This window comes from Idiotropiscis lumnitzeri, chromosome 2 (genome assembly GCF_059441095.1).
Source record: "Idiotropiscis lumnitzeri isolate Australia: NSW breed Sydney's pygmy pipehorse chromosome 2, RoL_Ilum_1.0, whole genome shotgun sequence".
Taxonomy (NCBI): Eukaryota; Metazoa; Chordata; class Actinopteri; order Syngnathiformes; family Syngnathidae; genus Idiotropiscis; species Idiotropiscis lumnitzeri.
The window spans coordinates 7,671,332-7,683,968 of record NC_142392.1 but is presented as its reverse complement, the minus strand read 5'-3'; the positions used below and the strand labels follow the sequence as shown (position 1 = coordinate 7,683,968).

Sequence of the window (12,637 nt, the reverse complement as noted above, 5' to 3'; positions counted from 1 at the left end):
GCCTATTATGCTACTGAATTTTACATTCTCAGCGGGTTAATTATTTTTATGTGATGCTTGTATAGAATTTGAAAACCACTCGTCTAATGTGTTGAAATAAAACTCAGTGTTGCTTTTTTCTTGCGCGTCCACACAAACAAAAATAAGGCTTGCCATCCAGGCTTGTGCCACACACATGGATCGACACACACACACACGCACGCACAAGGGGGAGCGCTCTCTACTCGTCTCCTGCAGACGCTGGCAGCCCTGCAGCACCAGCCTACATTTTATAGGAGGCGGGCGAAAATATGGTGATGTCATCTCAATGTCTCTCTCCCGCTCTCTCTCTCTCTCTCTCTGTATCTTTTCCTCCTTCCAGGGTCTGTGTTGTGAATGTTATGGTGCTTCGACTGCCCAAGCTGCATGAGGTAGGTTCCCCTGGCTCTCTTGATACACGTGCACGCTGCGTTTACGGTCTGGCATGTATGTGATGGAATTCATCCGTTGTTCGTGCTGAATCTCTTTTAAGGGAATAACTTCACAGTTTGTATAGCACGTCTGCTAACAAATGCTAATGTGACTTTAGTGACTCACTGAGTCAAACACGTCACCTGAGCTGAGACCTTAACATCTTAAGGCGGAATGTTGTAACATCTGTCGGCACCTGTATTCCCTCTCTCGAACTCTCTTCTGATGTTATGTAAGAGGTAACGCTCTCTTGCGCGCACGCACACACACACACTAAAACGTTCAAATCAGACAGCGTGCGTCGCAACAGATTTTCGCAGCACATCTCGGGAGTAGCTGTGTGTTCCTGTCCTCCAAATGTCCAGCTGCTGCATTGTTTCGGCGCTAAGAGGATTTGAACACGCGTTTGAGGTCATCACAGTCTCCTTGACACCTCGCGGGGTTCACTCCTTCGGTCCTTGTCATCCGGCTCATCAGCATTCCCATCCGCGTCTGGCTCCGGCATTTCGGATGGATGGAGAGTCATCTCTCTCACTCTCTTAAGCGTTGTGTGATTTGGCATATCACAAGGTGACACTCTGCTGATGAAACATTAACAATCGGAGCATAGTTATTGAGAAAAAAACTGTCGCGCTGATTTTATATCAAGAGAATGTGTTTCTTTCAACGTCCTTATGATTTCCTTTGGCGTAAATGATATTACAGTGAGTGCAGTGCTTAAAGATGCCCAGTCATTTGATTTCTGGTCGTTTCACCTTCCGCCACATCGCAAACTGTTTCTGTGTTGTCAGCGGCGAAATATTCTCACGTCTCTGCCAAATATCGCACTATAGTGATGAGAAACGGCAATCCTGTCCTGAGAAACTGCTATGCCGTAAGTGTGTCTCCATTTTGGAGTCATCCCGAAAGAATGCAATTAGACAGGAGACTTGAACTTGCCACAATTTTCCGTTTCGTTTTGGTCTAACTGATGGAGCTGCACATTCCTACTCCATATTATAAAATGGTGGGCATTGTGCAACAGAAATTCCGTGATTGACTTTAAATTATGATTCATTGTTATTTTTTTATGATAAGTTGTCTTTATATAACTTTAAATAAGGTTACTTGAACTATCTACAGCAAAGGTTTAGTAGCTCCAATGACGTCAAATGGGATAACCACAAAGCCATATCAGAATTTCACAAAATTGAGTTCACCACTCATATCTGTTCATAAGACAACTCTGAAGAAATTGCACTTTATTAAATGTAAAGCTCGTATGAGAGTATCAATCTACTGTCCATTGAAAATACATCAACACGCAGCCATTAACTCATTCAATCCATAAGACGTATATATACGTTTTCAAAATTGTAGTCCCCGCCTCCCAAAGACGTATTTATACGTCTTATCCTTTTGCGTCAGAGCTCCATGTTTTTAAATCTTTCAAACACAATATTCCGTCGGCCTTGCAAAATCAGTCAAAAGCCAGGAAAAAACGCAGTGATTGAGGTGTTTCCTCTTGCAAAAACGGCTGGGATTAAATGTGTTCATGTTTACTCAGTGAGCACAGCTCTATGTGAAAATGTCCAAACTCTGACCAAAGTGGCCACAAAGACTTTCTTTCACCGGCGCCTCACACCAATGGAATCATCTTCCATTTTTTTTCTCCCATCAACATTATACATACTTTGTTGAAAAAAATGCAGTTCATCAAGCCTTCGATGTAGGCGCAGGGAGCTTGTGTTATTTATTTTTTTCCTCCTCCCACCTTTACGGCTGATTCATGGACTGATTTCTGAAGCATCTGTCTTCGTGTGACAGGTCTTTCAGAGAGAATGCCACATCAGCAATGTCTGTGTGTTGGTATTGGCATGTCGTCAAAATGCCCGCAGTTGGACGTTTTGCATCTTTATAAGCGTGGAATTGGACAAGACAGCTTTGTAGAGGCGAGCAGAGAGTGTGGAAAATTTTCTGATATAGTAGACTAGTGTACGATACCTTTACTAGCAGATTATTTGTACATAAAATGTATTATATTGGTTCAAATTCATCTTCTTTACTTTGAAAAGGATCATTGATATTCAATTAACGTTTTAATAAATTCACCCGAGATTGCTGAAAGGCTCGTTTTGATCGGCAGTCCCTTCGCCATGGGAATTCTAGACTAAATGAAAACAAACTAGAACAAGTACAACAGGTAAAATATATAATCGTCAGTAAAAATACATATTACAGTTTAGAACATTTGGAATAAAATTTGCTTTTACATTGGAGTTAACATATTTGTGGGTCAACGAGCCATTTCTTGGCATTACATAAACTATATTATACAGTTTTTATATTTTTATTTTATTAATTTTTTTATTATTTATTTATATTTTTTATTATTTTATTTTTAATTTCTTTGTTTATTTATTTATTTTTATTTATCTTTTTTATATTATATAGTTTATATATCATATAAACTAAAATGAATAAAGCATACATTATGATGGCCCATTTGTCACACACAGAAGTTGGATCATTTATGTACAAGTCGAACAGGATTGGGCCTAGTACAGAGCCCTGCAGGACTCCTGTTGATAGTTGTAAAGGAGTGTTTTGATTTTAAGTGTATCAAGTGGTAGGATTTGCTGTTTCAGGAATTCTATGGAAACATGTGAAGCGGTTAGAATATTCATTCCTATCCCATCCATCAAATTTTTATACAGCTTACGCTCATTAGGATACTAGGTGATTGTTCCATCCCTTTGAAGAAGAAAAATAAATTCACATGATTTCTTGGTCATTTATTCTTAGCTCGCTCTTATTTCTGAGAATGATTGGAATCACTGTTTGCGTTTTACCCTCGGCTATAAAAGACTTGAGCTTGACCAAATTAATAAAATTTCCCTGCAATGTTGTAAATGTTGGTGTTCACGTCCAATATCAATGTAAAATACCAACTGTGTGATTTTTCTTTATCGGTGTACATTCTCAGACTTCTACGTAAAACCATTCGACACAGATTGCGTTGAGTAAATCTTTGTCAGGTCCGCTGAATGGCCTAAGTGCCCTCCTAATGTAACCATCCCTGGATTATAGACAAGGGTTACAAACAATGACATGCCTCGATGCTTCTACAAGGGAAACAAGCCCAAGGCAAATGGATGAATTCAGAATTTCCGGGAGGAAACATCTTGACGGTTTGACAGATCTTACAAATGTCATGAGTGAAGGAAGTCTACAAGCTGTCAGTTGCCGCCTGTAATCATTTCCTGCCGCCGTAACCCTTTTGTATTGCCTCACTCTCCTGACAGATATGCACTTATCTGAGCTGTGCTGACAGGCCCCTCGGCTCAGCTTGAACATGACCATGAAGTCTTCTTCTGAGTCCCAACAGGAGACCGAGACCACTTTGGTGAGTCGATACCCAGACAGAATAATGCACACTACATGGTAGGCAAAGTCCCAAAATGACACCAAGATAACAACTTAGAACGCTTTTAAAGATTTGATTGAGGCTTTGGAAATAGAAACATGCATAATTTGAGGTTGATGATTGAAATTGCCTGTTGACAGTGGTTAGTTCCCCCCCGAACCATTTATTTCTCAAATGCGTATCTGCTGTAGTTCTTCACTGAAGCGACATTGTTTGCAGAAGTACACTTGATTAGCCGTAATAATTACCTGAAAGTGCTTCCTGATAACGCTACCGTGGCACAGCCTTGTCTCTCAGACAGCAAAAATGGCTGCATAATGAGATCTCTGTGGAAGCAAAAACAAGCAATGCGGTTCTAAAGTGATGCAGATTTATTCCATGGAAGCCCAAATGACGATACATTAAAGGTCTGCTTTTTATTTATTTATTTATTTTTTATTTTATTTTTTTCATTTTATTTATTTATTTATTTTTTATTTATTTTTATTTTATTATTTATTTTTTATTTATTTTATTTTTTTTCCCAAGCCTGCATCCATGTCTTTGTTAATGCGTAAAAAAAAATAATGTAAAAAGTGTAATCTTTCACCATGCATTTTCAAATATCTCATTTTGGGGAAAAAAAACAAATTCTGGTTAAACCTGAGTCACTGCGGGGTTGGCTTTTGCCTTGATCATGTGTTTCTCCAAGACAAATTTATGAAAGAGCATAACTCACAATCTATTCCAAGCACTTCCATAAAGCCTCTAATGTGACTGATGGGAGCTCCAGTCAGCAGCTACGCATTAAATTGCCCCTTCCTTCATTTCAGCATTTCAGCTCCCAGGTTTGCCATTCTGTCCTTTCATTTCACCTCCACTGTAATCCCTCATCATCGCTTTTTTTTTTTTTAAGCCAGTGAGTGGGCGTGCAATTATAATTGCAGATAGCCTGATAACGTGGCCGCGTCTCTCTCACAAGCCATCACACAAAAAGATACACAGTGGGATTATTGGGTCGCAGACCCCAAAGCCCTTCGCCCTTGCGTTGAGTTTCTCAGCGTGGCGTGAATAATTACTAATGCGGACTCTCTTCGTGCCCGCACGATTAAGCCGCTAATGACTAAAGGCTTCTAAAAGTCATCACGGCAATGAACTGTTTCTTTTGATTGCCAACTTTAAGAATTTTATCAGACCTCCCTGGGATGGCGCGTGCGGTAGCACATGATCAGCTGATCAATCATTACGCTGGGCGCCAATGCTTTCTCGAAAAGATAAAAATGGGTTGTAATTACATTGTAATAAAATGACACAATTCTGTGTTCTCCTGTGCAAATCCCACAGAATAAAAAAAACGCTTTACCCCGAATAATTAATGAATTTAACACATCCCTGGCCCCCATTTGAGAAAAAAAAGGCACCATGTATTGTTTGTTTTATTTGAGGTGCATGTTATATGTATTGGCACGTAAAGCAACAATTTTTAAGCATAGTAGCAACAGTAGCTTTCGTGCGCTAATAGCATCGTTAGCATTTGGGCTAACTTTCTTTTTCAGAATTATGTTTCATCCAATTTTTGAGTCCACAATTTTTTTTAATTAAATACCACAACCAAGAGCACACTGTTTGTGGGTTGGAATGTTACCAAATAATGTTAAAAAAAAATCAAATAAAAAAGCCAAAATATCTCAACCTTGATGTGTACCACAGCCTGCCATGTATTTTTGACGTGTGCTGGTATTAAACAAACAAAATGGTTGACGAAAATAACCCAACCCCCCCAATAAAACCGACTAATCTTCCTTTTAAAAAAAAATAAAAAAAACCCACCTCTGACACACCTTTGAAATTAAACCCTTCCTCTCATTTTAGCTCAACTACTACAAATGAGTTCGAAATGCCAGAGCGAGGCTCAGACACTCTTTCTTCTCCGAAGCAAAAAATGTCAGCTCACCTGTCAGGAATGAGCTTGCCTCGGAAAAAAAAAAGCAAAGGTGAATATCAGCTCCAGGCAGGAGTGTGGGGGGGGGTGAATTTGCTTCAGCTTTTTTCTGCTTGCATAGCAAACGTCACAGCCATGAATGTTGGGACGTATTGATTCCACTAAAGTAAATGAGTTGAAGTAAACAGAGGAGGTAAAAATGGAAGTACCTTGGCAGTCATTCCCTGACAGCGTTCGGCTTTTAGTGTCGAGATTCTTGCTGAGCGCGAGACCAGAAATCGCGACAGGATGGATTTATTGACGCTGCCGTGAGAAGGATGGCTGCAACGATTCAAAAGACACGCATGTGTGTGCTCCCCTTTAAAAAGGCGGCCGTTAAAGCGTCACTTTTCTCAAAAGACCTCTTTGAAGCCTCTCAGGACAATTAAAAACACATTAAGCGTTTTTACAGCTGTGTAGCGGTAAGGGGGCCGACTGAGGTCATTGGAAACAGTGCATGAGGTGCAAGGTTAGATTGCGTTGTCTTCTTTATGTCCATGAGGCGGCCATTTTGTCGACTGAAAATGACATCACAGTTGCTCAGGGTTCAGGTAACGAACAATCATGGCTCAGCTTCAGAAAACAGGTCAGCCGTGATTGGTTGTTACCTGCGAAATCGTGATGTCATTTTCAGTCGATAGAAGTGACAAAATGGCCGCCCCAAGAGATGGCTAAAAACGGGTAGATTGTGCTGCTTTACTTATATTCCACAAACACAATATTAACCAGAATTCCATGTTTAGACTAGTAAAGACGCATTGAGCGTTTTTTTGAAAATACTTTTTTTTTAGGTTGACTTCCCCTTTAAACAGATCAAAATGATATCTGGGTGAAGCAGCATGTGGCTCATTACCCAAGATGATTAATGTACTGTACCATCCGCACAATGCGGTTGACAATGTCAAGTTACAGAAATCTAAAAAAACGGAAACAATGTCACACTTCCTTGACATTGCCAACCTCTCACTTTGTTTATTCGCAAAATCCTTTAAAAAAAAAATCCCTGATGTCTCCACAAGGGGGTGCAAATTCCCCATTGATAAAATATTAAGTACTATTTTCTTTGGAGGGGGCCCCAGTGTGGTTGCACATATCGCTCATACCAGAAACCGCAATCAGGATAAAGGAAATGCCATTACTGGAATTAAAAGTAAATGTTGTTTTGAAGAATTTTTTAAACTTAACAGAAAAAAATCCATTAAAATCACATCTTTTTTTCTACTCAATGTTTTCCAGTGTTTGTTATTGGAAGATGAGCTGCATCCATCCTGCTCAATATCTCCTTTTTTTTTTTTTTTTTTTTTTGATTCCTTGACTGTGGATTTGATCGTTTCCGTAATTCACACCACGTGACAACTTCTGTTCATCTCCACTTTCGACGCGGTTAACCAGTCGCGTTGGCGAGCACTAGCAGAGGCGAGTGCATTTCAGCTCGCGTTATTGGTTCCATGATAACCGCCGCGGGGTTGGTCGCGCACGTGTCTTTCTGTGGGCTGATGTGGGCGCTTTGGTTTATTGGCGCAGAAGGGCTTCAGTCAACATGAGCACGAGGAGGCTGTCCCTCAGGACGCCTAAGCGCTCCAATAACTGCCTCCCGTACACAAGACAAGGTCCCGATTGTAGCTTCCACTTTAGCCCTTTAGAAACACGCCCACTTCCTTGTCGCTCTGATGATTTGTATGATGCCCCCCCCCCCCTTGAAAAAAAAAAGAGTCAGAGTGATGTAATAAAGAATCCAATTAAATAGAAGTACAGCAACAGAGCGCTCAGTAGTGGTTTGTGTTAAAAGCGCAAGAAGAAGAAGAAGAAGAAGGAGGGGTGAGGCGACAAATAAACACAGGAGGACGTTGAGTGAAGGAGAGGGGGGAATAAACGCGTGAGGCTCCCTGCCTTGTCTCCTCCCTTCAGTTGAAGCCGCCACGGCAACAGCAGCAGCAACAGCAGGAGCAAGCTCACCTCCCTCCACACGGTATGCTTTTCTCTTATCTGCCTCCGCGAGGGGGCCTCGGACAAAGTAGCAAACAGGAAGTAGTCTCGAAGACTGTTTGGAACACTTGACGTTGTTTGTGAGATTTTAGTCTGGCTGTTCGAGCTTATTTTATTTATTTATTTTTTTTTTTGGTAAATGGCCGAGAACTGCATCACATGTGTAGTGATCCTGCTGCTGATAAATTTACCTGATCAAGACTATTGGCAGGAGGGACGTTTCTGAGGCTGCTTGACAGCTGAGGATGCGTTCACTGACGGTACGGATTTTAAAGAACCAGACGCTCGGACCCAGACCAGCAGCATTGGTTTTGTAATTTAAGAAGAGCGACAATTGCGTATTGTTTGATGTTCCAGACGGCGGTTTCAAAGCTTTTTTTTTTTGTTTGTTTGTTTTTATACAATTTTATTCAATTAAATCACCCAGATTAAACAAGCAAAAACACTCTTGTAGTGTGTCAAGTTTGAAAAAGCTGAGTTTGTAAATAGGCCGAGGAGCCTGTTTGGTTTTTCAAGGCTGCTCTGATGTCACGCGCTTTGCTTTGATGGATCCATCAATTGCACTTTTGACATTTTTTTTATATCACACTATAAGCCCCCCCTCCTTTCTTCTGGGGTCACCTTCATGTAGCGTCCCTGAGCCTCTGTCCCCCTTGCAGGGATGAAACCGAGTCCGCCACCGCCGCTCTCTGCGTGAGCCCGCCTACATCATTTAACCCCCCCCCCCCACGCATGTCCCATTTCGAAGACAGACACGCTGAAACGCTATCTGATGATATGCAGCCTACGTGGGGGCGGGTGTCAGGTTGTCAGGTCACCTCCAGTGACTTTTATTAGAAATCCTAAGAGAGTATGTTTAATATCGTACAATGTATTTGGTTCGGGAAAAAAAATAGAAAAATATCCACTGACTGTAGAACTTGAGTCGGAATGTCTTGTGTTTGCCAGACCGAGGCAGATGTGCTAGTTTTTGATGGATCAAGCCAGTGTGACGCCAGCGCCTGCTGTAGTTTTCCCACTCAATGAATGGGAAGCAAGCGAGGATGTGAATGAACAGGAAGTAGACTTTACAAGTCTCGGAGGAGATTAATCGAAATATGTGTAGGACGGGAGGGGCGGAGTCTTCTTAAAAGCAATGTTTACGGTTGTTTTGAGTTGCATATTTACATTTTATTTTTATAATTAGAATAGAAGTGATGGAAATCTTATCAATGAGATAATTTTTTATCAATATATTCTCTCAGTGTCTTCTGAAGAAATATTGTCACACGACAGCGATGACTCACCGCTTGTATTTCATTTTTTTTTTTTTTTTTTTTAGTATTCGACCCACAGTTCACGCTTACTGGAGTTGATGATTTGGTGTCCAAGGTTTGGGGCGGGTTGCCCTTCAGAAGCAGAAAAATAAAACGTTTTTTATCTTCCTGTTCTCCTGCTACTGAGGAAAAAAAAAATGGGTCAGCGAGACTGTAAGCTGTGGGTGATTACGTAACACGGGATATTTTATACATAGTAAGCAAGCGCTCGTCATCTTAGAGCGAGTGCTGTAGTCAAAGCTGCCTTTGGCGTGCCTCAATCTTGGCATTTTTCTCATACTGGTTGTTTTCGCTTTGTCTTTTTTCATTTGAATTTAAATACATTTAGGCGGTGTTATTAAGATGTCAATTGTCTTCTAGGTGATCAGGCGTTGTCCCATGGTTCATTTCCCATATCCAATGGCGGGTCATTTTGAGGTTGCAAATGTAAATAAAAAAAAATTAAAATGAAAAAGTATTTTAATATTCTTTTAAAATTTTAAAGTAGTTTATATATTTTGATGTTATCGATCAGGGGTGGGCAAACTTTGATTGGCGGGCCACAATGGGTTCTAAAATTTGACAGAGGGGCCGGACCAGGAGCAGATGGACGGAGTGTTTATACATTTAATTTAATTTAACAAAAGCATTACAACAAAATATATCTTTGGCACGCTACAGTATTTAGAAAATAAAACATTAACAAGGTTTATTCATTTTACTTTTTTTTTTTTTTTCCAGTTTGGCGGGCCGGATTAAAACGTTTAACGGGCCACATGTGGCCCCCGGGCCGTAGTTTGCCCACACCTGCTATACACATTTCCATGAAGTGTGTTAAATTACTCGCATGTCGTTTCACGATATACAAGGCGTAGCTAAAGCATAAGTGTCATCTGTGCGATTCATTGAGAAAAAAAAAAGGGGGGGGAAAAAGACGATGTTGGTGCTATGCCACAAATCTTCTGACAGTCCTGTAATCCTTTCGCCTTATTGTTCTCTAAGCACCTCTTAGGCGCGCTTGATCCTCTCAGCGAATGCCTCGAAAAGCTTCGGTCCAATCACATCGTAGCGACCCGGGTGCCGCTTCCTAATTAACGGAAGAATATCCAATCAGTGGCTTGTCTTTTGTCTGACTGAGGATTTGGGAATCCTGACTGTGATCTCCAGTTTTCTAACATGTGTTATATTATATTCTGTCGGAAAGTGATGTTTCATTCAATTATTCGGAGTTGGAAGTCCAATCTAGGTGGACGTGAAATGCTGAATAATTTTTACATGTTTTTTTGTTTTTGTTTTTTTTTAAAAGAGAAGATGGGGGTGTGTCTATCTAACATACAGTGGGCATAAAAAGTCTACACACCCCTGTTTAAATGACAGGTCTGATATACAGTGGGCATAAAAAGTCTACACACCCCTGTTTAAATGACAGGTCTGATATACAGTGGGCATAAAAAGTCTACACACCCCTGTTTAAATGACAGGTCTGATATACAGTGGGCATAAAAAGTCTACACACCCCTGTTTAAATGACAGGTCTGATATACAGTGGGCATAAAAAGTCTACACACCCCTGTTTAAATGACAGGTCTGATATACAGTGGGCATAAAAAGTCTACACACCCCTGTTTAAATGACGGGGTTTTTTTATATTTAAAAAAAAAAAAATACAATTTCAAAACTTTCTTTATCATTGATGTTGATTATTAACTGTGCAACTCAATTGGAAAAAAAAAAATTTTTGAGAGGGTACGTTAAAATTAAAAAACTTAATGAATATACCAAGTCAAACCATGTCAAGAAAAGCCTACTAAAAAAATGGCAGACTCGCTTTAAAATGATTGTCAGTGTGATTGCTTGATTCCGAACATTGCCACATTTGTGTATGAGATCCATGATCGCGATAAATATATTTATTTAGTACCCATTTCCTCATTTCACCGTCCATCGCCATGTCAAATTATGTGTCCTGTTTCTATTTTCGTTGAACTAATGTCCGTTCCCCCCCCCCCCCCCAACCCCCATTTCTTTTTGTTTTGTTGTGTGTGTCTTTTTGGTTGCACTCGCTGGCTGCGGCTTCTCCTCCTGCCGTTGATGGCCACTGCACGCAAAACGCCGCCGCCGCCGCCAACGCATGGAGGATTCCCTCCCGCTGTTCTGATCTTACTTTCTCCCACACCTGATCCATCTCTCTTTTCACACGCTCCATTTTCCCCTGACCCCTTCCGACCCGCCCGTTGCTTTTTTTTTCTTTTTTTTTTTCACACCTGCTAGCACCCTGCAGAGTTGAGAGAGCTCCATGCCACCTCTGGTAAGCCACTGACCTTAGATGCCACGCTGCATTTAATTGCTTGAAGAAAAATACGAAAAATAAGCATGTGGTGTGACTTGTCTTCATTATATTGTAGCTTACGTGGTATCTGTAAAGCTGGCATCCAGCAACTTCTTGACAAAGGCTGTTATTATTACTTGAGTAAAACGAATGAAAAATATGCACTTGAAAAATGAGTGGTAATAAATAAATGTTCATGATGGATTCTCACATCCATGTGTTTCTGTCTCTCCAGCAGCAGCTGTAGTGTCCGGTGATGACGCCGTTTTTCTGACGCCAGGCAGGATGAGCCAGCGCCAGGTGAAGGAACGGGACAAGGACAGGGACAAGGAGAGGGAGGCAGGCCTTCAAACACCCAACCGGGAACATATCGCTTCTCCGTCGTCACTCAGCCCGGGCGTCAGCTACAGTCACGGTACGTTTGGGACTTTGCTACGCCTTTATGAATTCGATTAATTAAATCAATGTTTGAATTGTCACTTACCTCACTAACACAGTGAATTTTACTGAACATTTTAATATTTATTTTAGTTTGTTTTTTTTGATCATTATAAAAATATTGTTCAATATTTTTTATTATGATGCGATTCTCATTCAAATTTTAAATTTGGCTGAAAAATATATTTTTGTCGTTCTAATTTAAAAAAAAAAAATGGTTTTGACTTAATCTCTGAATTCCTGCTATTTAAAAAAATATTTGGATGCATTTAAATGTTTTAACCATTTTGCTATTTTTTTTTTACAACACTTTAAAATGTTATTGCACAGTTCATCTGAATCACTCAAAGTCAATGGTAGCTCCTTGTGGAAAAAAAAAAAAAACAGAATAATGTCTATTATCACAAACGTTTTTTTTGTGCAATCATTCTGCATATCACAAAAACTAACTTTCAGTCAAATCTAAAACAACGTATACCATAACATTGGTGGATATGTATTAAGTAAATGAAATATTTTTCAAGTCAGCATTTAATGGCTTGCTTTCACACCACACTCTCACATTCCCACTTTTATGTCATCTTCCTTGGTGGAGAATCCGCAAAATGACATCTAAATACTGCCTGTGCTTTATTTATGAAGCACTTAACCTCAAACAGACCTCATTATGGCGCCGAGCTGCTGGGGTTGTGCGCTTGTGTTTTTTTTTTTTCCCGCTTTTAAAACCTTCTCCAGACACCTAGTGCTGAAACAATGACTCATTCAGTCTCAAG

General features: G+C 40.3%; 1 protein-coding gene across 7 annotated transcripts in view; it reads left to right on the top strand.

Moving 5' to 3' along the window:
• The window catches only part of osbpl8 (oxysterol binding protein-like 8), a 35,678-nt gene that overhangs the window by 4,191 nt on the left and 18,850 nt on the right, over positions 1–12,637 (top strand). For 2 of the 7 annotated variants that reach the window (XM_088287867.1, XM_088287865.1), the window contains exons 2-5: positions 362–410; positions 3,735–3,835; positions 11,369–11,405; positions 11,662–11,841. In XM_088287867.1, coding sequence (XP_088143993.1) covers positions 3,785–3,835; positions 11,369–11,405; positions 11,662–11,841 — 268 coding nt within the window. In that variant the 5' untranslated portion in view covers positions 362–410; positions 3,735–3,784. Of the gene's footprint in view, positions 1–361; positions 411–3,734; positions 3,836–7,669; positions 7,786–11,368; positions 11,406–11,661; positions 11,842–12,637 lie in introns of those variants that run through there. The other 5 variants (XM_088287866.1, XM_088287872.1, XM_088287870.1 and 2 more) reach the window with 5 other exon arrangements.